Here is a 26,413-nt window from a genome sequence, read left to right as displayed (position 1 = left end):
ACTCAGTCAGCCACACAGGTTCCTCTTCTCAATCCTCAAATGAGTGTTGAACAAATGGACTAAAAACTGGAGGCATAATCAATTTTATCTTTCTCCTCGGATGCACTCAACATGCAATATTACATTTTGAAAAATGTAAGGATGATGGCAAAAACAACATACATAGTCGGATCATGCTAATAAACTGTCATCACAACATAAAAAACACCAAAGAACTTTTACAGATGAACATAAACCAAAGTTAAACAAGTTTCAGGTGATGAACTGTAGCATCCTCATCTCAGTGATGAGATCAAACCTGATGACATCTGAGGATATTTCTATAAAGCAAATATCACATAATCATTTGGATTAATTAATGCTAAAAAAGTAGCTAAAAAGGAAGGGCCTGTGTTGATCAGTTTGGCCCAAAGCATATCTACAGAGTCCAAAAAATATGCAGTGTATGAAGGCTCAGTATCACAAGGAAATGTATGTATATATTAAGTCTCTAAGGGGGTCCCATCAAACCACAGAAAGATTAAGCAAAGTAAATTTACCAAACAAAAATACACTGTAGTATACCTGTGTACATGTTACAGTACTGATTTCACATTTGTGTCATGCAGGAGCATAGTGAGTTTCTGCCATATCGAAGTATAAACCAGCCCTTATAAGGAAGAGTTGAGAGGGGCTGCCATGCTTTAATCTACAGCATCTACAATAGTAGGTTATGTGTGATAGAAAATATACTTCTTAAGGCAAATGTTTTCAGCAGTAAGTCCTCATATTGCCATCAGGGAGGCAAAATAATATATTAATAAAGAAAAAAAGTCGATTAAGAAAAAGATATATCAACAAGCTAACTTTAAATAATGTTCTTCAAAGGCAATACAAAGGCGTGTATCCATCTGCAAGAAAGGGACAAGATAGGAAAGCCTCCTCTTTGATGATCAAAATGTGCCTTTTAGCAGCGTCTGCAATGTCCAGAATTCAATACAAGTTTAAAAAGGACATTTTTCCAATTTATTAAACTGAATCTTGTCTTGCATAATTCAGGGGTTGTTATTGTTGAGTAGCTCAGGGATGTGACGGTGACATGCCAAGAAACCATCCAGCTCTGCTGTCACTCAGCCCAAAGAATATTTATATAACTTTTCCTCACATTTCTTCCTAACTTGTTCTGAAATTATCATCTCACTCCTTAAAACAACTGATACTGAAATGACTCTTGATCTGAAGACAGCAGACTCACATGTCATGCTAACATCATGTCTGCTGCCAAATACAGTGAGGACTAGTGCCACATTGGTTTGCTAACGTAAGAATTACCCAGCTTTTTACCATTTCTTTCTTGTGCTAGTAAAAACGACTCCCGTTTTTGAGTCCACTGATATCAAAGGGACTTATTACTTACATTGTCACATTTTTTGTATTTCTTATACATTTCTTTTTCAAATTCAACATTCTTGCTTCCCCCAGAAAGGGTTGAGGACGGGGGAGGGAGCTGTTTTTGTTTGGGCCATCTGTCCATTCAAAGCAACAGCAGGATGAAGAGGTAGAGAGGGAGAAAGAGGTTGTCTATTTGGGAGGTGTAGGCCTCCAACATGGCCACCAGGGTGATGGAGCCAACAATCCACGAGTAGGTGGAGTTCAGATTGATGCTCCCATCAAAGATGAGAAACATGGCCACAGCTATGATCTGAGCAAACACAGATGTTGCAGTCCCCTCCATGGTTTTCTTGGTGCCAGGCCAACGGATCTCCCCCATGGTGCTGCCAAACACAGACGCAACAGTGTCTCCAACCCCCACAGCCAGCACACCTGCATAAGGCACCAGGCCACCCGCACCTGGAAGTATGCCCTTAGGGGCGCAAGGCCCAGGGAATAGCCATATGGGCAGAGACATGCCCAGCAGCAGGTAGATGTGGGTCAGGATGAGAGGCCCAGAGTCCCGTTCATCCAGGAACAGGGTGAGCAGCTGCCTGAGCAGCTGACCCAGCGGCCTGATCCGAAAGTAACGCACGTACTCCAGGAACAAGAACACTGCCAAGCAACCCACAGACGCCACATGAAGCAGCTGTCTATCATATATCAGCCCTGGGACATATGTGGCCACTACAATCAGATGGAAGTACTTCCTGACAATAGTCGAGGCCTGGTGCTTCTTGGACCCTGACTGGCGCTGGTAGTTCTGGTGTAACACAACGCAGGTGGCCACCACAGCCAGAAACACCCAGTATCCCAACAGACAGAGTCTTCTGTCATTTAACGTGAGAAAGTCCAGCAACCACATTATGGGGTGCCGGCCGATGAACAGGGAGAGCCACGGCATGAGGATTCCCAGACCCAGAACGGCTGTCATCATGTGAAAGAAGAGCGATGACACCCAGGTCTCTGACTCCATGAAACAGAAAAGCAGTGCGAAGAAAACGCCCAGCAACAGTGAGCCCACCACTATCACCGGCAGAAAATAGTTCACTGGATCACCTTTGACCTCTGCCAGGTTCAGGGAGCGCTTGATGAGCTGGTTGACGATGAAACTGATTCCACCGACGATGAGGAGCGCCTCTCCAGGTGTGAAGCAGCGTGGCAGCAGATAAAGTACAATCAGGCTGAGATAGACGAAAATCAAAAGTACCTCTAAAACCTCGATCACCTCAGACACCGTAAGTGTCTGTTTTGTTGTGTAGAGAATTGCACTGCCGGCCATGCCTGCAATCACACAAGTGTTTGTAGGCACGGGTCTTGTGATGCCGAGCGCAATCAGAGAGAGAAAAAGAGCCAGCATCATGCCTGTTATGGTGATAACCATGGAGAAGCGCTCAAAGTAGACATTCCCTGAGGCAGAGCACTTTTCTTTCAGCGCCAGACCAAGCAAGGGCATCACCATGGAGGCCGGGACGATGCCACTATTTGCTGCGGGACGAAACTGGAACACGGCACCCCCTGACCTGAGCAGACGGTCCCATTTGTGCTGTACGTAGAAAGCCTGGATGACGAGGGCTATGCTGCACCAGGAGTGCTGGTTCCAGACTGCCATGTGGACACACAGCACCACAGCCAAAACTACAGTGGACTCCACGTGCACTGGGTTGATCTGCATGGCTGCAGGTGGAGGGCTTGCAGGGAGGGGGGGGTTGATCTGAACAGATGGTCTGCAACAATGAAGGCCTTCTTCTGTCAGTTCCTCTCTCTGGCACACTTCATCATTTGGCAGGCACTTTTCACTTGCTGAGGATGTCTAGAGAAAATACAAAAAATGAAATCAGTCAGGTTTTGATTCCAGAGGAAAATGTCAGTCAGCATAAAACAGAATCATTTAATTATTTATACACATTTAGTAAAGCAATTCTCAAAGTCTAAATTACAGAATCAAGTTGTGGGACAGGATGTACTGTATTTAAGTCCATGAGTCAGCTTAGCTCATCCCAGCAGTGAACATTGGTCATGCTTTATCTGCTTTCTGTTATGAACTATGGCCAAACTGAACATTCACCCAGTCAGTGTGAAATCCACACACACACACACACACACGCACACACACTCACACTCACACACTCTGACCACATGAAGGAGACTCTAGGAGAAATGCACATCAGCTGCAGCCTTTTGTTCCCTATGGGGGGGTTGGAGGGTTGGAGGGTTGCACCGACTTTCTGCTGGGCTGAATCAGCTGAGTTAACACATGGCCGACACATCTCACCGACACGGTGAAAGGAGAAGAAAATTTCTCCGGTCGTTTGTTACATCCATTGTGCTGTTACAGTCCAGTGGGGCCGCACTCAGGTGAGAATCTAGTCCCTCTGCACACCAGGGATGCTGCAACCTCGGACAGCATCAAGCTAACGGCGAAACACAGCTGAGTCTACCGCTCGAGCTTCACGCCCCAGAGAACAAAATGTAAATAAAACCCAGGCTGACAAAGACACACGTACTTACCACATAAGAGCGGTGTTATCTAGACGAAAGTATACGGCGATATGACAGATTTCTTCCCTTGTCAGCTGTCGCTCCTCTCACACCCAGTAGGACGGGGCCATATTTGACAGCCGGGTCACGTGGTATGAAAGTAAAAAATACGTCTTAAAAGCATGATTTATTTATTTATGTATTTATTATTAATATTATTATTGTTATTATTTACGTTGTGTACATTTTCATGGTATTATGTCGTTAAGAAAGCATATACTGACGATCTACCTTTTTTTTTTTTTTTTTTTAATTTAGCTACACCCTTATCATTTGTATTATAGCTAGCTAAAAACATGAATCAACCACATTAGCATACACGAAAGTAAAGATTACACTAGATTATAGGCGTAGATGAAACGGCAGACGCTGATTCTTTATATTTTTTGGGAAGAATTTATGAATGCATAATCATATAACCCCAGAGGATGGCGGTAAAGTAGAAAATAAGGGTGCTAGCTGCCCCAAGAAGAAGAAGGTGCCCACGACAGCATTGACGACATATCACAACAACCAATCACATGGCAGGAACGAAGATGGCGGAATCGGAGATGAGTGTCAGGTAGGCAGATAGCAACAATTTTTAACTAACGTATACTTTGTCTAAGTGGTTATTTTCAAAGTATTTGCCAGAGAGTGCAAATGTCTACGCAACGTGTGTTTTTATCAAGTCCTACCAGAAGTCATATTTATATTCGAAAGTGTATCTTTTGAGCTGTTAGCACCACGCTATCATAGCTTAGCATGTGCTTTCAGTTAAACATTTGAATGGCTTTTCAGCAGCGCGGTGTGTCAGCCGCATGTCAACAACAGCATGTCACCACTATGGTCATAAACTTACTTTGGTTAACTAATTGGAAGAAGAGACAGCGCTGAAATTTGTGGTTAAGAAGCCTCGCAATTAGCTTCTATAGCTGACATTGATTAGTTGTGACAAAGGAGAGGCTTACGCTAGTGTTTACCAAGGAGAAATCAATGACTTACAATCTATGAATGCACAGCAACTCAAAAGATGCAGTCTTATTAATGGCTTCACCATATGTGTCTGTATATTATTTATTTATTTCCCATTAGCGTTGAAGTTGCAGTGACATTCACTGTATCAGTGTATACAAAACCCACCTCTGCCAACCTGTTATCAGAGCAAAAATCTGAACTGCTCACAGCTGGTACATGAAGCTGCCTGGATGTGTGTGTAATTTTACGTCCCGATATTGATGCATCTAAATTTTTTGAATAAACAAGAAACTGTTAGTTAGCACGCATATAAGTTTGTTATTTGCTTATTTAGTTAAATCCTTTACCAGGGACGTTTAAATAATAGTTATCAAAGTATAAACAGTAGTGAAAAATTAGAGTTATACTGTTTCAGATAGTCTGAAATTATTAGTCATTTTAACCAAAATAATTCGCAACTATTTAAAAACTGATCATTTCAGTCATTTTTTCAAGCAAAAATAGTGAAACAATGACTGACATCTGAAACCTGCCTCTTCAATGAGAAGATCTCTTGCTCTTCTTTATCGATATCATTGAAAATGTAATATTTTAGGGGCCTCATGTTTATCTCTGTGAAGTTGTAATGGGCATTTTTGACAATTTAATAGATCTGCAGAATAATCGATTATTATATATAATAATATTATAATAATCATTAGTTGTGGTGCTAGTCTCATTTGCCACCCCTGATCTGCCTGTTGGTTCTGATTGTACTTCCCCATGCAGATGAACTGATAGCTACCTTCCTGTGTAATGTATATTTATGTCAACTATCCCTTTTCTAAAACACACCCATCCTTCTCTTAGGAGCTGTCGAGAATTATGGACCATACTGCTGGGAAGATCTGCCTTGCGAGAGCCGGTACGTCTTCTTAACACTTATTGTCATGTACTGTGTGTGTGTGTGTGTGTGTGTGTGTGTGTGTGTGTGTTAGAGATTACTAAAAGATTGTCTTGAGGGGTCCCAAGTGCTCCCTTAAGTACTTTGATTCTCAAATGTGAATGGAACGTTTTTGGTGGGTTCAGATACACTAAAATCAGAGAAATCGTAATGTTAGTTAATGACTTCATAGTGCATATTAAGAAAAGGTAATTTTTTCCCCTGTTCTTATTATGAAATGCTTGACAACCACAGGCTCAGATAGAGGCAGAGCTTGACAGACACTGGGACAGACTGCATCAAGGACTCAGTTACTACAAGCCACCCAGGTATTCTTACAGTTGTTTTGATCCTTACATCATATACACTACAGGTTCATAGTAACTGAAAGGGTAATTACTATTACTAAAACTATTACTTGTTCTAGTTCATCCTCTGCTGGGAAAGTGAAGGAGAACAAAGATGTTGCCCAACCACTGAAGGATTTTGGCCTGAGGATCAGTAAACTGTTGGTAAGAGTTCAAAAATGTAAAATATGCGATTCACTATTTTCATTTGGTGGTGCATTTCATGGTGATTTAATGGTTAAATAATGTAACAGGGTCTTGATGAGCAGCAGAGTGTGCAGCTTTTACAGTGCTACCTACAAGAGGATTACAGAGGAACCCGTGACTCGTTAAAGGTGTGTCTTCTCCACTGATTATTTTGCTGTATTGGAATCTGTCTAAAACCTTTGCCCACTTGTTCAGCATACCAAAGAGTAACTGAGATAAATATATCCACCAGTTCTTGAATTTAGTGTAAATCTGTGTTTTGTATGTGGTGTATTGTGTATAATTGAGTCTTCTTTACAGGTTGTCCTCAAGGATGAGAGACAAAGCCAGGCCCTGTTGATGAAGGTCAGTACAGAGATCTGCAGCTATTTACTTGTTGTGTAGTTCCACTAATTCAGCATGGCAATTATGCTTCCAGAAGTAATCCAATAAGTACGACTTCCTATGTGTGTGTACTTACAGATAGCTGACTATTACTATGAGGAGCGCATGTGTCTGCTCAGATGTGTCCTCCTCTTGCTGACGTACTTTCAAGACGAGCGGCATCCCTACAGGGTGAGTATCACATCAGATCATTGTAGAACATTGCTTTGCGCATTTCTCACTGATAATACGTTTATTTGTTGTTGCGTATGTAACATAACTCTGGGTGTGTTTGTTATTTGTCCAGGCTGAGTACTGTAACTGTGTCAATAAACTGGAGAAAGACCTTGTGGGCAGCTACCAGTCACAGTTTGAGAACCTCTTCAAAGCAGAAGCACCAACATGGGAAACTCATGGAAACCTCATGGTGATCATTTGCTTCTTTTGTTTGGTTCATATATGGTTAATATACTGTATATTGTAACCTAGATCTAATGTAAATATCATGTGGTATTCACATATTTTGTTTGACATGAAGTCACAACAGACAGTGACATTTGTTTGTTTGAGCTTGTAAAATAATGTTTTTTCTTTTCCAGACGGAGAGGCAGGTGTCACGGTGGTTCCTGCAGTGTCTGAGAGAACAGTCTCTGATGCTGGAGATCATCTTCCTGTATTATGCTTACTTTGAGATGAGCCCATCCGACCTGCTGAGCTTCACAAAGATGTTCAAGGAGCAGGGCTTTGGTTTGCGGCAGACCAACAGACACCTAGTAGACAAAAGCATGGATGCGTTGGTTGATCGAATCGGGTAAGAGCATGGAGGGTTTGTGTTAATGTGCCACTCATGTTTAAAGTGAGCAGTCCCTATTAAACTAAAAATGCACCACTGATGCATTAAGTGGGTGTCCAAACTTTAAGACTTCAGAAAACCTGATAAGGATATAATGAAAGATATTAAAAAAAAAACCCAAAAACACACCATTTGTGTAAGAATCAAATTTCTTTTCAAGAACTGTGACCAAGATATTTATTGAATGATTAGAGAGTAAACTTGTTTGTGCTCTTTTGGTGGACAAACTATGCAGTGTCATCACTGTTTCTAATATATCTCAAACAGAGCTTTTTATATTGGTTGGACTCTAGTACCTTTCTTATTATATAATTCCCTGTGGTCTTTAAAATCTATAATCTTTCTTTGTCCTGCAGATATCTGAGCTCTCTCATCCTGGTTGAGGGAATGGACATAGACTTCCTGCACAAGTGCGCCCTGGAAGATTGTACAGAGCAGCATCAGTTCTCCAGCGCTCCTGCTGTCATCAAGGTTTGATTTGAGTCTCTAAATGCAGCAGATGTAAATACACTGTAAAGCAACCGTGATGCAATAATGTCTCTATATGAGCTCAACCAATCCTTAGTTTAGTGTTCATCCAAATTACACACACATACTTAATCAAAGATTGAGAAAACAGTTTTAGGCGCCAAAAATAAACCATACAGACATCTGAACCTCCATACTTTATCTGTCTCTTCCAGGAGATGGATCAGCTGCTGCTGACATTCGGTGACATCCCTCATCACGGGCCGGTGCTGCTGTCCTGGGTCCTCCTGAGACACACGCTAAGACCAGATGAGTCCAGCCCCGTGATCAGGAGGATAGGCAACACCGCCCTGCAGCTGGGAGTGTTCAAGTACCTCTCAACTATGCTGAAAGGTCTTGGAGTCTCAGGGAATAATGTAAGAGGGCATGGATACACACATGGGTCAGGTGGAATGCAAACTTAAAGTGAAGGTGGAAAAAATCCCATCACTTTTAATTAAAATATAGATGATAGTATCTTCTATCTTAGTTGTCATTTTATTAGTATATTTTTGGAAAACTCTGTCTCACTGCTGCCTCAATTAACTTAAATTGCTTAAATGACATTCTGTTGCTGTACATCCTACAACCCATTTGGTTCTACTCCAACTTTCTGCTGACAAGTTAAGGAAGTAACATGTTCATTCACAAGATCTTAACTGACAGCCTTAGATCAGTGGTTCTTAAATCAAGTCCTTTGGGCTCAGAGTGCTTCTGGTTTTCTTTACCAGGTAGTTAAATGTAATCACATGGGGCCTCAGACCTAAATCAGTCACTAATGAGATGGTGAGAATGAAAACCATGTGGCATACGGGAAACATGTTGTACTCTAGACCAGTTTTATAGTTCTGGGCTAAATCAAGACTTTCATAACGATGCCCCTCAGTCTTTTGGTTTATATTTGAAGGGCAGCCAGGCACTGAAGATACTACACCAATAAAATATACTTGCATGCTAATACAAAACATTATGAGGAGTTTTGCACTGTTCTTAGTGGAAGCACTGAATATGTAAAAATAGCTGGGTTTCACCTCCAAACCATGACGTTTTGTGCACCAAAAATCACTTTTCACAAATTTAACCACATTACTAGTAGGTACCAACATCTGTTCTCACACATGTATTTGTCCTGTTGTTATACATTAAATTATTTTGGCCAATCTTTGACTCTTTCTCTCCAGTGCACGGCAAGTACAGCGAAGATGTGTATCTACGGACTCCTCTCATTTGTGATCACTTCTTTTGAAGAAGAAAGCCTACAGGTACATGTCAGATTTTACATGTCTCTATCATCTCATTCATTTTTGTAACTTGTGTTGGTAACTTGCTTTCATCATACTGGATGTGACAGAATGACGGTGTGGCGACGCAGTGCTCCCACCTGATCGATGCTGCTTGTGAGGTTCTCTCTGCTCCCAGTCTGGCTGAAGTCTTCTGGGAAATGGTAAGAAGGAAAAAAACACAGAGGAGACTCTTTATTGATAAAATTGGATTAAAAACAAATGAGAGAAAAAAAATGACATGTGTTGACAATCTGTCCTGTTTTGTGTAATTTTTAATCCAGAAGCCAAACATGGGATTGGGAATGATCCTAGACAGTGCAGTTGGGATGTTTCCTCATAAGATTGGACCGCTGTTACAACTTCTGACTGCACTTCTGTCAAACAAGTCAACAGTTAAAAAGGTAGATTTCACACACGGATGCAAAGATATACACACACTCAACTTCTTCCTTATGTAAATGGCTTGATAATCTACTTTTACTGCTGCGTGACAGGTGTACAACTTTTTGGATAAGATGTCCTTCTACACTCAAGTTTACAAACATAAGCCCAATGACATCATCTCCAAGGATGATGAGACGCTGTGGAGGAGACAAACACCAAAACTCCTGTACCCTCTCGGTTAGTTTGGTTATTACTGTGAGATTTGACAGATTCAAAAATTTAGTGCATATTTGTATTATGCATAATTATACAAGATTTAAGATTTATTATTTTTCTCCTTTACCTCTTCTATAACATTTTATCTCCACCATCAGGCACAGGGCAGACCAACCTGTGGATGCCACAGGGAGTGCTGGGCCAGGTGATGATTGGAGGTGACCAAGGCTACGTGGTGCGCTGGGACTACTCCTACAGCTCCTGGACTCTCTTCACCTGTGAGGTGGAGATGCTGCTCCATGTTGTTTCAACTGCAGGTACGCAACTGATCAGTCACACTATCACAAGCAGGTTATACACTTATTTAAAACGCAATGCTGGTGATATTCTATATTTTTGATACTGTCAACAAATAACTTGAAAGACCAAAACCCAACCCAATTTAATTCCCTTGTTTCAGATGTTATAGCTCACTGTGTACGTGTGAAGCCCATCCTGGATCTGGTCCATAAGATCATAAGCACAGACTGGACTGTGTCGGACTGTCTGCTGCCTCTCACTTCTCGCATCTACATGTTGCTGCAGAGGTAACCTAACTTTAGAGACTCCTATCAAACTCATGGGTGTAGTTGTTTTGTTGTTCTTTGCATTTGTCAACTGTCTATAAGTTAAGATTGGATTTGTTTTGTGACTTGTGTGTTTACCGTTTGTCAGGTTAACATCAGTCATCAACCCCCCAGTGGACGTGATTGCCTCCTGTGTGAACTGCCTCTCTGTTCTGGCTGCAAGGATGCCTGGGAAGGTGGGTACGCCGGTACTTCTAAACAGGAAGTCACATTTACAGTTGAAATTCACTGTTCCTGAATTCTCTTCACACACCTCATCTGTTTTATTTCTCTTCAGGTGTGGTCCAGTCTGCACCACACTGGTTTCCTCCCCTTTGCCTCTAACCCTTTGACCAGCATGGCTCAGTGTATAAGGTAAAGTAAAAAGCTCATTCTCTGTGCTGCCTAATTGTTCTGGCATATATCAGACTTTTATTTCAGGTAAAAAGTATTGAAAAAAAAAATGTTTTTTTCCTAGTGCTGAGGGGATGAAGGCAGGTAACTATGGCAACTTGCTGGTCCAGATTGAACAGCCCAGGGGGGAGTATGCTGTGACCATCGCATTCCTTCGTCTCATCACAACCCTGGTTAAGGTAATAACACTTATAGCAGCTGCAAAGTGCCTTTTTTACATCAAAGAAAGGAGTGAATGTTTTAATATATAAAAGTGGTGTCCTGCGTCTGTAATGTGTATCATATCTCCCTTCCTTCTGTGTCTGTTAATTATTTCAGGGTCAACTTGGCAGCACTCAGAACAAAGGACTGATCCCCTGTGTGTTGCTGGTGCTAAAGGAGATGCTACCCACGTACCATAAGTGGCGTTACAACACCTATGGAGTCAGGGAAAGGATAGGTAAGGGCACCTTCCTGACACTGGGGGCAAGTTTTATTTTCTTCCAGACTGGAAACATTAAGGTAAAAACTGAAAGAACACTGACTCTGTGTTGTTGCAGGTTGTCTTATTTTGGAGCTGATCCATGCCATTCTCAATCTAAGCCCAGAGGGGGAAGACCAGGGCAGGTAAGGATAACTCTGTGTCTTAACTGTTACCTGTACATTCAGTCTGGAAAACATACAAATCCTACGAACAGACTGGTAGAAAGAATAATTATGAAAACAAACATTCCTGCAGTTAAAAATTGTTAATTCAGAAATTAACAATTCTCTCATTTGCATAATTTGATGATGGTTTTTACCTAAACTTTTATCACAATTCAGTCGTGACAGTTGACAACAAACAACCTCATCTCAAGGTCCAATTGCTGATTTAAAAATGTTTATACTAATTCTTGACCTGAAATGATGAGTTGATCGATCTTTTAGTTGATCGTCAATTAATCTGCATCAATTTTTTTTTTTTTTGCAATCGAATGGTTTTAATGGTTTTTTCCTAATGAAAATGACAACAATTCACTAGTCCTGGACTGTTGGTTGGACGAAATATGACATGACATGACATGAATCTGTCAACTTTTTCTACTATTATCTGATATGTTAATTAATCACTATCAAAATGACAGTTGTTGCCCTTATTAATTAATTGACAGATATTAGGTTATTAATTTACCTGAATAGTTGTTGAGTCTCATCTCTTTCTTGGCACAGCACTCCCACCCTGCAGTCTCTGTGTATCTATAGCCTGGCAAACACTGAGGCTGGACAGGCAGTCGTCAATATCATGGGAGTCGGAGTGGACACCATAGATGTGGTCCTGGCTGCACAGCCAAGCAGGTGAACAGTCTGATGTGTTCAGGTCTAGTTTTCCTCATAATGAGACTAATTGTGTTGTCATTTTTGATAATTTTGTTGTGATGTTTTTCCTTTCCAGCTGTGGTTCTGAGGGTCCCGGTCAGATCCTGATCCAGACAGTCAAATTGGCCTTCTCTGTCACAAACAATGTCATCCGTCTGAAGCCACCATCTGATGTTGTGTCCCCTCTGGAGCAGGCCCTGACACAGCACGGTGGTCATGGCAACAACCTCATAGTTGTCCTGGCCAAGTATATTTACCACAAACATGACCCAGCACTGCCTCGCCTCGCAATCCAGCTGCTCAAAAGACTCGCCACAGTAAGACTTCCAATATATGCATACAGTATGCATTTGTACTTGCATGCTTCGTTTTGGACTTTGTTTTACTGTTGCTTTGTACAAACAGAAAATTTTGATGTTGAACTTATATTTTGTCTGTAGGTGGCTCCCATGTCAGTCTACGCCTGCCTTGGCAGTGACGCAGCAGCCATCCGGGATGCATTCCTCACTCGGCTGCAAAGCAAAACTGAAGACATGAGGATCAAGGTCATGATCCTTGAATTTCTTACTGTTGCTGTGGAAACTCAGCCTGGCCTCATTGAGCTTTTCCTCAACCTGGAAGTCAAAGATGGCAGCGAGGGGTCAAAGGTGTGAACTGCAGGAATACATGCTGTAATAAAAATCTATTTATTTGTTTTTACTGTTAGCAGTGTTGCATCTGGATTCAAAACATCTGTTTTTTAACCTGCAGGAGTTTCTGCTTGGTGAGTGGAGCTGTCTTCATGTGGTGTTGGACCTGATCGACTCCAAACAGCAGGGGAAATACTGGTGTCCCCCACTGCTCCACCGTGCGGCCCTGGCCTTCCTTCTTGCCCTCTGGCAGGATCGCAGAGATAGTGCCATCTCCGTCTTACGTACCAAGTAAGTGCAGTTTTTCCAGACAAAACTCTTACTGTTTACCTGGAAAACTATGTGAAATTGGATGTTTTGAAAGACAGACAATGAATATTGGTGAATATTTAACGGCTTTTTTTTTTTTACACAGAGAACGGTTTTGGGAGAATTTGACGACACCTCTCTTTGGAACCCTCACCCCACCTTCAGACACCACAGAGGTATTTTGCTGTTTTTACTGTGCCATACTGATCACCAGTCATTTCTATCAATTCAATAATTGTAATTTTTGCCTGCAGCCTTGTGTTCTGGAGACATGTGCTTTTGTCATGAAAATCATTGGCCTGGAGATCTACTATGTTGTCAGGTAATTTCAAAATCCCCAATATCTTCTTTTTTTGGGGGGCCTTTATTACAATAGGAACAGTGAGAGAGAGACAGGAAAGTTAGGGAAGACAGAAATGCAGCAAAGGGTCTGCAGATAGGACTGAGCCTAAATGATATGTGCTCTACCAGGTGAGCCACCAGGGCGCTCCTAGAATCCCAAATATTTTCACATATTTATCAATTTTCATTTGCAGACGACGGCTCAAATCTCATTACTGATGTTAATTTGTGTCTGTGTTGCTGCAGTGGCTCCTTAGAGCAGTCTTTGAAGGATGGGCTGCAGAAGTTCGCCAATGCACGACGATATGAGTACTGGTCCCAGTATGTGAAGTCTCTGGTGTGCCACGTGGCAGAGATGGAGGAAGAAGGCATCTGTTCCTTCCCAGAGACCCAGATGTTGATCTCTGCCTGGCGAATGCTGCTAATTCTTTCCACTAGCCATGTATGTTACAGTCAACTCAGTCATTGTTAGTGTTTTAGGTGCTGATGTACTATAAGCCCGTCTTAAAGGAATAGACACATGCTGATTCACTTTCTTGACAAGAGTTAGATGAGAAGATCAATACCACGCTCTGCTGCATTGACAATTTGTATATTTTCTGTTTTCAGTCTGATGTGATGCAGATAACAGAGGAAGCAACCAAACTGAAGCTTTTCATGGATGTCCTGGATGGAACTAAAGCAGCTGTAAGTTTTCAAAGCAAAAAGATATTTTCTTGTAATTTAAGTCGTCTTGTTATTTTTACTTTTTACTTCCCCTATATTTCTCTTCTTTATATCCTTGTCTTACCTTTTTGTCTCTCAGCTGACAACACCCATGTCTGTGCCTTGTCTTCGTCTTGGATCCATGATGGCCACGCTACTTCTCATCCTCCTTAAACAATGGAGAGGGTGTGTATTCATGCATTTGACAGAGAGGCCGTTAACAGTGCACACTTGACATTCTAACTCCTTTCTAATCTCTAATAAACTGTTTCTGGGCTCCTCCTGTCTCCAGTGTGGTAGCAACAGCTCCTGACATCCTGTCTCCGCTCTCCCTCATACTGGAGAGTGTCCTGCAAGCTGACCAGCAGATGATGGAGAGGACCAAAGCCAAAATCTTCTCTGCGCTCATCTCTGTGCTGCAGATTCAGGGACTCAATGGTAAGAGGCGTCTCCTATTGTCTGTGTTTGGATCTGATCTTGCATTGGTCTGTATTTCAACGTTTTCTTGATAAATTTCTTTGTCAACCAGGTGGAGATATTTCCCAGCTGCCCCAGCTGTTGCTGTCTGTGTGTGAGACGGTTAAAGACGAGGCCCTGGCGCTTATCGACAATACTCGCCACATGAGCCAGATGGGAGACACGATGGAGGACGAGGACAGCATGGAGACTGACTCTCCCCGCGGCCCACAGAAGGACCAGAGAGATGGAGTGAGTGAGGCAGGAATGACAATCAGTCATTTTGTTTGTAGATGCTGTTTTTCACACTTTAAAAGCCTAGTTTGCTTCCACACCTTTCCTTCCAGAAGTATCAAAAAGGCAGCTTCATACTCAAGCTAATGATTTCTGTTTTCAGCTTTTATCTTCAGTCTTTCTAGATGTAAGACTTTTTGGGTCATTCGGTAGTCGGACATAGTGTTGAGGCAGAGGAAAGGCTTTGCATGGCTTGTATGCATTTTGCTATTTAAACATCCACTGTCGCTGTTGAGATAGAGGCAAAAACTTCACCAGCATTAGTCATATTTATGGTCCTATGCTCCTACTCATGCTAAACCACCAAATCCATCATAAAGACTATTTTTTCCTCTCACTCCGTTTTCCTCAGGTGTGTGTGCTGGCGCTGCACTTGGCGAAGGAGCTGTGTCGCACTGATGAGGATGGTGAGCATTGGGTCTCAGTGATGAGGAAGGTTCCGGTCCTCCCCTCAGTGCTCAGTGCCGTAGAGCTCAGCCTGCGCTCCAAGCACAACCTCTACTTCACCGAGGCTGCACTTCACCTGCTGCTCACACTGGCCCGCACTCCACAGGTCAGCACAAGCACACACTCTTCTAATGCGAACCTTTATACTTTATTTAATGCATTTAAATCAATCCTTTACATCAAATTAAAATGTCAGATGTTGAGGGTGTCTTTATTTTTCCTCCAGGGGGCAGCAGCTGTTGCTGGAGCAGGAGTCATCCAAACTATCTGCCTCCCTCTTCTGAGTGTATATGAGGTCTCTTCGAATGGCGCATCACAGGTTATAAAATTATAGCCATCACTTCACATTTCCCTGCCTTGCATGTAACATTGGAGTGCTTAATGATGCAGATGTAGTACTTTGTGCATTAATGACATTATTAAATATCCATGTCCCTGAACAGAGTTTCTCCCGCAAGTCCCAGGACTCCGCCTGCTGGCCGGGGGTGTACCGCCTCTGCATGTCTTTAATGGAGAGTCTGCTCAAGACTCTGCGCTACAACTTCATCAATGAAGCCCTGGACTTTGTTGGAGTACATCAAGAACGCATACTACAGGTATGACTGTAAAGCAATTAAGGTTGGGAGCAATGGAGGAAAATATAAGTGGTGTTTTCTTGTTGATAACATAATTAAATCTTCCCACACTCAGCTTTATGTTTCCTTCTCTTCTGTTCAGTGTCTGAATGCAGTGCGAACAGTTCAGAGCTTGGCATGTTTGGACGAGGCCGACCACACAGTTGGCTTCCTGCTGCAGCTCTCAAACTTCTGTAAGGAGTGGCAGTTTCACCTGCCCAAACTGCTCAGAGACGTACAGGTAAGTCCAGAGGAAAGCTCCACAGCTCCACTAGTGCAGTTACACTTCAGTGTTCTGTTATTTAGTATTTTTCTTTCCATCCCCTCCATGCAGGTTAACCTGTGTTATCTGTGTCAGACCTGCACGTATCTGCTACACAGCAAGAAGATGCTTCATCACTACCTCCAGGTCAGAAACGGCAGGCACTTACATTTCTATTCTATGTTATAACCAGCCTGACTTACAATGAGTGTGTTTTGTGCATGAACTTTTGGAACTTTCTCAGGCTAAAAATGGCGAGGCGTTGCCCCCTGCTCCGCTCCCAAAGACACAGCGACCCCCACAGACCCCATCTAAAGAGGCAGCAGGTGGAGGGGAGAGGGAGGAGGCAGAGCAGAAGGCCCTGTTGGCTGTGCAGTGCAGTCTTCTCAAGATCCTCAGCAAAACCCTGGCGACCCTGCAGCACTTCACTCCAGACTGCTGCCAGATACTCCTGGACCAGGTCAGACTTCAGTTCAGTTTTGATGGTTCCTCTGACTGGGTATAATTATGTGTTTTAATCCTGATTATTAGCATCATATTTCTTCTGAAGCTTTGCCACATGAACACAAACAGACTAAAATGCTGATTTTGTCCCTGCTTGTCTGTCAGTGTATGGACTTGGCTGAGTACAGGACCCTATTTGTGCTCAGCTTCACAACCCCGGCGTTTGACCCTGATGTGGCTCCTTCATTTGGAACTCTGCTGGCCACCATCAACGTGGCCCTGAGCATGTTGAGCGAGGTACATGTTGAGCGAGTTCAGCATAATCTTGGAATAATTTAAAGCTACAGTCTTCTTAGATTTGTAAACGTTTTTGTGTCGTCTGTTCATAGATGGAGAAGAAGAAAGAGCCAGTTTCCTTGAGCATAGCCTCACTAGCTTCATCAGAGGAGATCCAAGCTCTGAAGTGAGTAACCGGAGGCAGCCTTCTCTTCCTCCTGCTATATTAAGTATTATATGAATGGGACTGTTTATTACATGGAAAATTAAACTTGTTTCTTATTTCTTTTCTCTTCAGGTCATTGTTGATGTTCACCATGGAGAACTGTTTCTACGTCCTCATCTCTCAGGCTGTTCGGTGTCTCAAAGATCCCTCCATCCTCCCTCGAGACAAACAGAGGCTCAAACAGGAGCTCAGCTCTGAACTGGTGAGACATCACTTCTGTCTTCATCAATCCTCGTTTTAAGTCTTCTGTATGCTTTTAAAGAACAATTCTGGTGATACTGTATTACTATATTTGGTATTAATACTATATATTTCTTGTCTACAAAGCCAAAGAAAGGACTACATACATATACACACACGAACCCTGCAGTAACCTTTGACATCAGCCTTATCCTTTATAATATACTTACAGAATATTATGTAACGTCTCCGATTCTTTCTTTTTCGTCACCTCCAGAGTACTCTTCTCTCGAGCTTGTCCCGCCACTTCCGCAGGGGCTCTCCATCGTCTCCAGCCAGCGGCATCCTTCCCTCCACCCAGTCCAAACCACCCACACCAGGCTCCAAGGCAAGCCATGAAGGTCAGGAGCCGTTCATCCAGCTTGTTCAGGCCTTTGTCAGACTTGTGCAGAGATAGATGAAGGTTTCCAGTAGAAGACAGATCTCAACCATGGGCAGGGTTTTTTCCCCTGCTATACAAATACTCACTGTTCTTTTACAAAACCAACATTTCTCTGTACCTCCAGTCATACAACCAGAAAAACTTTTCTTGTGTTAGGCTTCATCTTATGTACAGTTATTGTAGTAGTTAAAATAGCACAAATACTGGCCTGATGTGAGCGTGTTTATTCTAATAATATAATGTTTAATAACGATTGGAGCCAGAATTTTTTTTTTTTTATCAACTGAACATTTCATTTTGCCAAAACTGCTGTTATAACTGAATTTGACCACAACCAAAGTGTTTACTTTAAAAGGCCAATGAGAAGCTGCCTGACAGTCCAGAAAACGTGTTATGAAGAAATGTGAGTCTGTAGAAATCTTGGTGCTAAAGATCAGTCACTGACTGTGGTCCATCTTTCCAAGGCCTAGTTTTATAGGTCACATTGATGATACGTAATGACCAGACATGTTTCAAGTGCTACTTAATTAGACCTTTCAAATATAATCTTGTCATGTATAATGACTAAATGTAGTAGAACAGTGTCTCTGTAAAGCTGCATTATACTTTTTGTAATTCTCTTCATTTTCACTAATTCTTGATCTGAACTTTGCTACTTTCTTATCCGTTTATCCTTGTACACATTTGGAAGCGGCTGCCAAGATTTGTACTTGAAAAAAAAGAAAAGTATATGCTAATAAAGGGACTTTTGTACCACAATTTGGTTTCACCATTAAACTTTTTTTTAACTGCATTTGCACATAATCCTTTGATCACACAGTAGCCTTGAACCATCCCATACATAAACTGACAGGTGACAACAAAAGGTAAAAATGGTAAGTCAGTAATAAAATACATTTTTCATGTTCTTATATCGTCATATAAAAAGAATAAAGGAAAAATATTTAAATTGCAGGAAATACTATTTACAAATGCATTTTTCTTTTAAAAGAAAGAAACTTTTACAACTTCAGTACCTAAAATAAATCAAGTTATAGGCAAGTTTTGTGCAAGTATAGTACAAAAAGGCTTTGATATCAGGAGAGTAAGGTGACAGTTTTACAGCAGGATAAGGCATGATGGACATTAGGTAGCTACATTATCAGAAGCAGTGTAGGGCATCATACCAGCAGATTTAGAAGCTGCAGTGCAAAGAGGCGTCACTGTTGTGATCTTCTGAGGATTCAGAGTATCTGCTTGCAGTCCGTCTGGAAACAGGCAGGCTCATCTGCTCAGGCTGAGGGTCTGTAGTGTCCTCTACTGGCCATTGACTGGAACCTCCTTAAAGAGACAAAACGACAACATGCTGTAAGCTCAGCTTTCAAACACTGAAATCTGGCAGACACAAACAGAAACGTTTAGCTTTAGCCACAGACATGCAGGATAAAACCAGGTGATGCTGAAAATAAAGAAATTTAACAAACTTTTACAGCTGCTTCCAGACACATGCATCTTGTGCACCACTCTTTTTAATTAAAGGAAAACTTGATAACATGCAGCCAAGACTGGAACATTAATTAACACATTTAAGTTACATCAGGTCTAAGTGTAAAAATGACATGGGGGGGTTATTTGCATATTTCTTGACCAAGCGCCTTCAGGGAGTCTGAGTTTTTTACTTATGGACAGAGCTAGCTGTCATCCCCACCCCTGCTTCCAGTCTTTATGCTAAGCTAACCTACTCCTGGATGTAGCTTCATATTCAACAGACAGACATGAGAGTCGTGTCGATCTACTCATCCAGCTACAGTAATACCAGCTCTCTGCAAGAAAGCAAATAAGCACATTTTACAAAATGTCAAACTATTCCTTTAAAGATGCCTCAGCCAGGTAGAATTACCTTTATCATGCATCACAAATGCAGAGTTTTCCAAACAGTTGCTCAAACACGATATGATAAACTTCCAGTGAGTTAAATCCCAATGCAATCCATACTGTCTATTTTGGACATGGTATGAACGACAGGATTTATTACATGACTGTTTGGTATTTGCTTCATGCAACAGATAAAACCAAATCAACAGAGTGTCATAAACCTCATGCATCAGATCAATCTCAAAGCCTGCACCTCATCCACACTAACCTTCGTCTGGTCCTCCAGACAGGCCTTTCAGGCCAAAGAGGGTACAGTAATTTGTCTATCATTATTTCACATAGAGGATGAGAAGGAAAAGAAGAGTGATTCACTGAAGGAAAACAGTTCATTGTTCACAAAGTTTGACATTTTTAACCATGGATTGGCTATTTGGATAAACTCACCTCTAAGTTCCCCCTGGCTTTCTTTAACACTCCATGGGTTAGAGACACTGCATAGTGAGAAAAAAATATTAAGTCAGATATCTCAGTCTGTCACTCAAGACTGAAGAGTTAAAAGTAATCTGTAGATTATTTTTCTGCTTAATTGTTAGTCCAAAACACAGTTTCCAGTGATACAAATTAAAGTCACAAACTGATATTTGAGAAGCTGTAAGCAGACTATATTTGTAGTATTCATTTCAGTTCTAGTATACAGTATAAGCTGTTAAAGTAAAACAAAATGATCATACACTGATCAATGATGACCCTCTCCATTCCCTCTTTGAGCTGGTTGGTGGTGCGGAGGCGTTTAACGGCTCCGCTCAGCATCCTCTCCTGCTGCGACAGCCTGCTCTTCAGTCTGGCTATCTCATTTTTCAGCAGCTCATCCTGATGATGGATAATAAAAGGATGAACATTTAGTATGTAGATACTTCACTGGATAGGCTACAAACAATAAACAATGTGTGTGTTTGTGCATGTTTACCTGCTGGTTGTTGCCACTGTCCCCTGCTGTGTTACCAGCTGGCAGAGAGACTCTCCACACCAGTTTGAGCAGTCGACCAGCTTCTTCTAACACCTGCTGCATGGTGTTCACACTGCTGCACAAACTCTTCAGATGCTGCTGTTCTATCACCTATAAAGACCGCAATGTCATGAACTCTGTGTTCCCATTATTATCAGTCAGTAAACAACAAACTCAAACTAAAAACATCTAAAACATAATTGTTTTCAGTACCTTGTCATTAAAGCCCTGCTGCCTGAGTGCGTACAGACAATCCTGCAGTTGTGTGTCCATGCTGCGTGACAGTTTGCGACCCTCTGAGATCTGTTTGCGCAGGGCATTGTAGTCCTCAATCAGGCCCAAAATATGGCGGCCGTTACGATTGGCCCACATCCTGTGGCCCGGCACCAGGCGAGAAGGAGCACCAGACACGCTGTCACCAGAGCTGCTGCTGAAGGAGCCACCGTCCACCTCTGAATGGGCACGATGTTTCTCATCTGAAAGGGTGTTTTAAAATTTGCTTAATAACAATGTTAGTCTGTATGGGTTTGTATTTACTAATATAATTAAACATTATGCCAAATCTGATGAGGATTACCATGGAGAACACTGATGTGTTCATTGTGAGACTGAAATGAGTGACGGAGATCACAGCCTTCACGACCCGGTGACCTGCCCCCTTCATCTAAGACAAATGTAAAACCAACAGACATGACTGGCAGTTCTCTGTGTGTGTGTTTACTGGTCTTTGTACATGTGCCACAGGTAATTAGCATGTGGGTCTGTGCCTTGTGTGTACCTGGAGAGGACAGCAGGTAGTTGATGTTAATGGTTTCAGAGCGGTTGGGTCCTCTGAGCAGCTGCTCCTCCAGTCGCTGCCGCAGAGCCGTGTTGGTCTGGATGCTCCGCTCCAGCTGCAGCCTCAGGTGTCTGATCTCCGACAGCAGCTCACTTAGGTCCAATGAGCCGGAATAAGGGACAGTATCTGGTTCCTGAGTCGTCTCACTGGATTCTGCTTAAAGGTTCAATGAAGGAAACAATCTCATTAGGTCATTCATTTACAGAAAAACGACAACAAACAGAGGCACAGAGCAGAACATCAGGCGATTTACATCTGTCCAACTCATTAAATAAACCTCACTGAGGGAAAGCTGAACTTGTATTTTCTTGTTTTTAAGTATTTACCACCTCAGCTTAGTATCTTTTCTTTCTCCAGTCTCTAAATTTAGAAAGCTAAATGTTGTAATGTCAATTTGTCATTTATTTTCAGTGCTGACCTGTTTTCAGTGTTCACTCTTCGAAATAGAGAGTAAGATCTCTGCATCTATCAGTACCTCAGAACAACGCTTCATACCTGACACATTGACCTGACATTTCTGACACTGACATTTCCCATTCCTGAGTGCAGAGCTGTTTACTCTGGAAGAAGCTTTTAAAACAGTCATCAAGCCACTGTTACTGCGTTGAACACAACAATCTGAGCCTAAATCCAAGATAGAAATAGAGTTTGGCTCTATCAATGGAAAATTATAACTAAAACTTTGTATTTTGATGATTTGTAGCTGTTGCTAATAAGTAATGTTCAATATCTCTATTACAATTTAAGCTACATAAGTTACAAAAACCAGTACCGTTGTGCTTCTGATCAGTCTTGATCTTTTCATGAACTTGCAGCTCCACTCGCAGTGACCGAAGGAGGTGCTGAGAGTCGGACAGCTGCTGCCTCTGGAGCTTTACCTCGCACTGCAACCTGGAAACACACAAAAACAGAAAAACACACAAGTCAGTGATCAGAAGGTAGAAAACAAAACATGCTACTTTATCACAAGGAATGGCAATTCATAAAAAGTATCTACTCTTAAATATGTCATGTACTGTATACGTAGGACTCCATATTGTCTATGTTTCTATTTAATGTTTTTAGACAAACCATTTCTCTCCTTACAACAGGAAACACAACTCTTATATGCATAAAATCTGTGAATAACTGATCTACTTTCTTCTTTAAAAAAGTCAGAGTGTTCAGTGAAAATCAGTAAAAAAACTAAAACAGTGATATAGTACATATATAGTAAACAACGCCACACACACTCAGAGTGACAGGAAAGCGAGAGGAGATGTGATCTGACAGTAAACTGGACTCCAGGTTTCGAATGTCAGCCTCACTCAACTGTGTCAGCAGGACTCGGGGCAAGAGGTCACATACCATCATTATGGTGGTGTGCATGCATGTGCTCATGGATGAGCCTTCAAATGACAGACTATCATGTTTCTGAGTTGTACTAATAGTAAGGAATAATGGTAATAGTAATGACTCTTTACAATGGTAATTAGTGGGTTTGTGTAGTTTCAGGTTGCATGGAGGAGAGAAGTAATGACATTAAGTGTGTACTGCAAGGGCGACCGGTTGTGGTAGTGATGCACTGACGTTACCTGTGTGTGTGTGTGTGTGTGTGTGTGTGTGTGTGTGTGTGTGTGTGTGTGTGTGTGTGTGTGTGTGTGTGTGTGTGTGTGTGTGTGTGTGTGTGTGTGTGTGTGTGTGTGTGTGTGTGTGTGTGTGTGTGTGTGTGTGTGTGTGTGTACCTGTGCAGCTCCTCTTTGCTGTAGTGCAGTGTATCCTGCAGCTTTGAGTTTTCTTGGCTGCTGTGCTCCAGCCTCTCCTGAAGTCGGCTATTTTCCTGCCTCAGAGCTTCAGACTCTTTCCTGCTCTGCTCCAGTTTGGCAGTCCGTCTGGCCAGAGTCTCCCGTAGCTTCTCGTTCTCCTTCTGCTTGTCTGGAGCAAATAAACGTATTTGTAAATTAGTGTTAAACACTATGAGTGATATATTTGTGTATATGATATCAGTAAAGACAAACTTCTAGGGCACCAAAAAACAGCTCTAGACTGAATGGTGTTTGGAAAAATATTGTCTCTCTACCTCTGTTGGTCTAGTGTCTGAGAAAAGTGTGTATGTCCAAAATCAGCTTGTATGAAAATGTCTGCCTTACCTCTAGACCCCATGTTAAGCTGTTCCTTCAGGGCTTGATTTTGTCCCCAGAGAAATCGCAGCTCATTAGCCAGCTGACCCTGCTCCTCATTTCCATGGATAAAGATGTTGGTTGCTGCTGAACAAAGGATAAACATCATCATCAGTCAGCAAATAAGGGCATAAGTGCAGTGGAAGAGAGTAAATATATTTCTATTTTGTGAGCAGAATAACCTGCCAGTAACAATGACAGAGAGCCATTAGGACAGTGTTTGACTTTAGGTGTGTACCTGGGTCTTTCTCCACCTCAGCTAGTTTCTTCTCCAACTGTTCCCTGAGACGGTCGTTGGTGTGGATGCTCTCCTCCAGGCGCTGTCGCAAAGCTCGGATCTCTTGTAGATGTTCTGCCAACAGGTCTGACAGACACACATGCACAAAGCTAATTAATAGGAGTACTTTACGGGTATTTCACTTAAATAAAAAACAGGGATCTTAAAAGAGATTAAGAGATTAAAAAAGGAATAGTTAAAATCTCACCAGCAGAGGCAGAGAAATCCTGATTTACCTGAATTCATCGTGCGAGGCTGCTCAGTAGCCTTCTCTGCTGTGATGTCTCTGTCCGCTTTATGTGTTTCCATTTGAGGCCCTGACCCCTCCTGGTTGTGATCTTGATCCTGTTCCTGATAGTGGGAGCTGCTCTGGGCCATAATTGAGCGATGCAGGTCCAGTTCACTGCGCAGGGTGGCGTTGAGCTCCTCGCTGCTTCTCAGCTGCTCCTGCAGTCGCCCGTTCTCCCTCTTCAGGCCCTGCAGTCTGCTGGCAGCGTCCCTGTGACCGGGCACACCTTCCTCCTGAGCTCCGCCTACAGAAGAGACAGCTGCTCCCGTCCAATCAGAGGAGTGTTGCTGGCCTAAACATGTACAGGGAAACAACAGGTAGATAGATTAACAATGAAAATGTAAAAAATAGATCTTCACCATACTAATTTATTCATGGTCTAAAAAGTCTTTTAACATCACTATTTGGTGAAAGACGTTTCTGTTTCTCCTCCATGTTCAGAGTGAAATCACTAAATTAATAGGGTACTCTTCATGAATTATAGTTGGCATTGGTAAAGCACAGTGTCATCCATGGCTTTCATGCTAACACAAGTAGCAGCGGATCAAGATGACCACTGCAATGTCAGGAGCCAGAGAGGTCATGTGTGATTTTGGGTCGACAAGCCCTTGTGCAGGACCTCTCACATATCCACATGCTTCACTTCCCTCTGTAATAGCCTTCACTGCCTCTTTTCCTGAGGGAAATACAATTTGAAGATTGAACCGGATAGGTGCCACTGAATAATGCAACTTTAAGTGGAGGTGGACTGAAACTGGACACCTAATCTGTCCTTGGCTGGTGTGCTTTGTCGTGTGGGACGCCTCACTGCAACAGAATGGATCTGAGTGGAAAATAAGTGCCGTTACAGGCTGTGTCTAGACTGGCCAGGCAGTGGACAAGGACTCAGGTAATCTCAATGACATACCACTGAGGCAAGAAAGCGGGGAAAAATATGCATTTTTAAAACAGCAAACAGAGTTAATCCTAGTTTCACACTTCACACTATACCTTGCTGCGCCCAGCGTCTATAACACGTAAGACTATAATTGGAGTTGGCTTTCACACCCACTCACAGATAAATTCCATTATTAAGACTACGTCTAAGGAAATGCTTACTGTGAGCTCGACTGCCACCTTGTGTGCTATGGCAGGAGGAAGATGTCCTGTCTGAGTGGTACAGCTCAGAGTGAGAGCTGTGGTGGCTGCTGGGACTGTGGCCTGTGAATTGGCTCTGCAGGCTCTGGATGAGACGATTCTTCTCCAGCAGCTCTTTAGCCAACCTGGGAGGAGGAGGGAGAAGAGGAATGAGTCATGTTGAGTCTTTAAGAACACCCAACAGCTGGACTTTATCTATGATATCATCGCGCTGGGTTATGGAGGGTGAAACAATGTGAAACAAATACACAGATCACAGAACACAGATCACAGAACAGCACCCAAAAAGCGAGGATATGACTGGAAGAACATAGAAGTAAAAATAAAAGAAAAAAAAAGCTTCCAACCAGAGGACTTTCAGTGGAAACACACAGTTGGGAAATATAGAAGAGGAGTTCACAGCAAACGTCATGCGCTCTGTCTGGCTCAAACCCACTCACAGGTCCAGCTGCTCCCTGGTGCATTCAGCCAGGGTGAGGTTTTGCTGGACGAGGACTCTGATGTTGTGCTGCAGCAGCTCTCTGTCGCCCTCTAGCTCCAGACGCAGATTATCTAACTCCTGCTGGATTCTAGCCGGGCTGTCAGGAGGATCTCTCATGCTCTCCTCATGGGACAGCAGTGACTGTGATCCATGCATAAGCTCCCCAACACTGCCCCCGCCAGTATTAATATGGATGAACGTATGTCACTGTGAGCAACTTTAATTTCTGATCTAATTATACATAAGTGTCAAAAATCAAAAAAAAAGAAAAAAAAAGTGTTGCAATTTGGTTCAGCGGGTTGAACTCAACACCTACTTATATCTTGGTGTTTCATACAAAGCTTTTTAATTACTTTGCTTTCTGGAGGATAACGTTTGAAATGTGAAGGACATAAATGG

The 26,413-nt window shown here is 42.4% G+C and overlaps 3 protein-coding genes across 14 annotated transcripts in view; 1 reads left to right on the top strand and 2 right to left on the bottom strand.

Annotated features, from left to right (window-relative positions):
- Window positions 1-67: 67 nt before the first annotated feature.
- Window positions 68-4,259, bottom strand: dolk (dolichol kinase). The gene is made up of 2 exons (XM_056403074.1): window positions 3,922-4,259; window positions 68-3,223 (listed from the first exon to the last, which is right to left on the bottom strand). The coding sequence occupies exon 2, from the start codon at window positions 3,083-3,085 to the stop codon at window positions 1,514-1,516; it is 1,572 nt and encodes a 523-aa protein (XP_056259049.1). The 5' UTR covers window positions 3,086-3,223; window positions 3,922-4,259; the 3' UTR covers window positions 68-1,513.
- A 66-nt stretch (window positions 4,260-4,325) lies between these two features.
- On the top strand, window positions 4,326-18,732 carry nup188 (nucleoporin 188). Its single transcript, XM_056403072.1, has 43 exons — window positions 4,326-4,513; window positions 5,758-5,812; window positions 6,086-6,159; window positions 6,258-6,342; window positions 6,432-6,512; window positions 6,685-6,729; window positions 6,847-6,939; window positions 7,055-7,174; window positions 7,347-7,558; window positions 7,957-8,071; window positions 8,284-8,484; window positions 9,289-9,369; window positions 9,459-9,551; window positions 9,672-9,791; window positions 9,885-10,011; window positions 10,149-10,307; window positions 10,451-10,577; window positions 10,705-10,792; window positions 10,894-10,970; window positions 11,074-11,188; window positions 11,328-11,448; window positions 11,549-11,615; window positions 12,201-12,326; window positions 12,424-12,664; window positions 12,788-12,994; window positions 13,098-13,267; window positions 13,392-13,461; window positions 13,540-13,607; window positions 13,874-14,069; window positions 14,237-14,314; window positions 14,433-14,518; window positions 14,625-14,770; window positions 14,862-15,040; window positions 15,435-15,635; window positions 15,756-15,848; window positions 15,973-16,125; window positions 16,247-16,384; window positions 16,478-16,552; window positions 16,650-16,865; window positions 17,015-17,146; window positions 17,239-17,312; window positions 17,424-17,553; window positions 17,809-18,732. Exons 1-43 carry the CDS (start codon window positions 4,473-4,475, stop codon window positions 17,986-17,988), a joined length of 5,256 nt encoding a protein of 1,751 aa, XP_056259047.1. The 5' UTR covers window positions 4,326-4,472; the 3' UTR covers window positions 17,989-18,732.
- The window catches only part of cdk5rap2 (CDK5 regulatory subunit associated protein 2), a 31,210-nt gene continuing 23,529 nt past the window's right edge, over window positions 18,733-26,413 (bottom strand). For 6 of the 12 annotated variants that reach the window (XM_056403060.1, XM_056403065.1, XM_056403063.1 and 3 more), the window contains 15 exons: window positions 25,974-26,183; window positions 25,495-25,658; window positions 24,344-24,688; window positions 24,069-24,194; window positions 23,801-23,917; window positions 23,396-23,585; window positions 22,444-22,562; window positions 21,612-21,827; window positions 21,411-21,497; window positions 21,047-21,309; window positions 20,795-20,944; window positions 20,559-20,697; window positions 20,272-20,318; window positions 20,096-20,150; window positions 18,733-19,293 (listed from right to left, as the gene is read on the bottom strand). In XM_056403060.1, coding sequence (XP_056259035.1) covers window positions 19,148-19,293; window positions 20,096-20,150; window positions 20,272-20,318; window positions 20,559-20,697; window positions 20,795-20,944; window positions 21,047-21,309; window positions 21,411-21,497; window positions 21,612-21,827; window positions 22,444-22,562; window positions 23,396-23,585; window positions 23,801-23,917; window positions 24,069-24,194; window positions 24,344-24,688; window positions 25,495-25,658; window positions 25,974-26,183 — 2,374 coding nt within the window. In that variant the 3' untranslated portion in view covers window positions 18,733-19,147. The remainder of the gene's footprint in view (window positions 19,294-20,095; window positions 20,151-20,271; window positions 20,319-20,558; window positions 20,698-20,794; window positions 20,945-21,046; window positions 21,310-21,410; window positions 21,498-21,611; window positions 21,828-22,443; window positions 22,563-23,395; window positions 23,586-23,800; window positions 23,918-24,068; window positions 24,195-24,343; window positions 24,689-25,494; window positions 25,659-25,973; window positions 26,184-26,413) is intronic. The other 6 variants (XM_056403061.1, XM_056403062.1, XM_056403068.1 and 3 more) reach the window with 6 other exon arrangements.

The sequence above is a fragment of the Seriola aureovittata genome, chromosome 18 (assembly GCF_021018895.1).
Source record: "Seriola aureovittata isolate HTS-2021-v1 ecotype China chromosome 18, ASM2101889v1, whole genome shotgun sequence".
NCBI classification, from domain to species: Eukaryota; Metazoa; Chordata; class Actinopteri; order Carangiformes; family Carangidae; genus Seriola; species Seriola aureovittata.
This window is presented reverse-complemented; position numbering and strand designations above follow the sequence as displayed.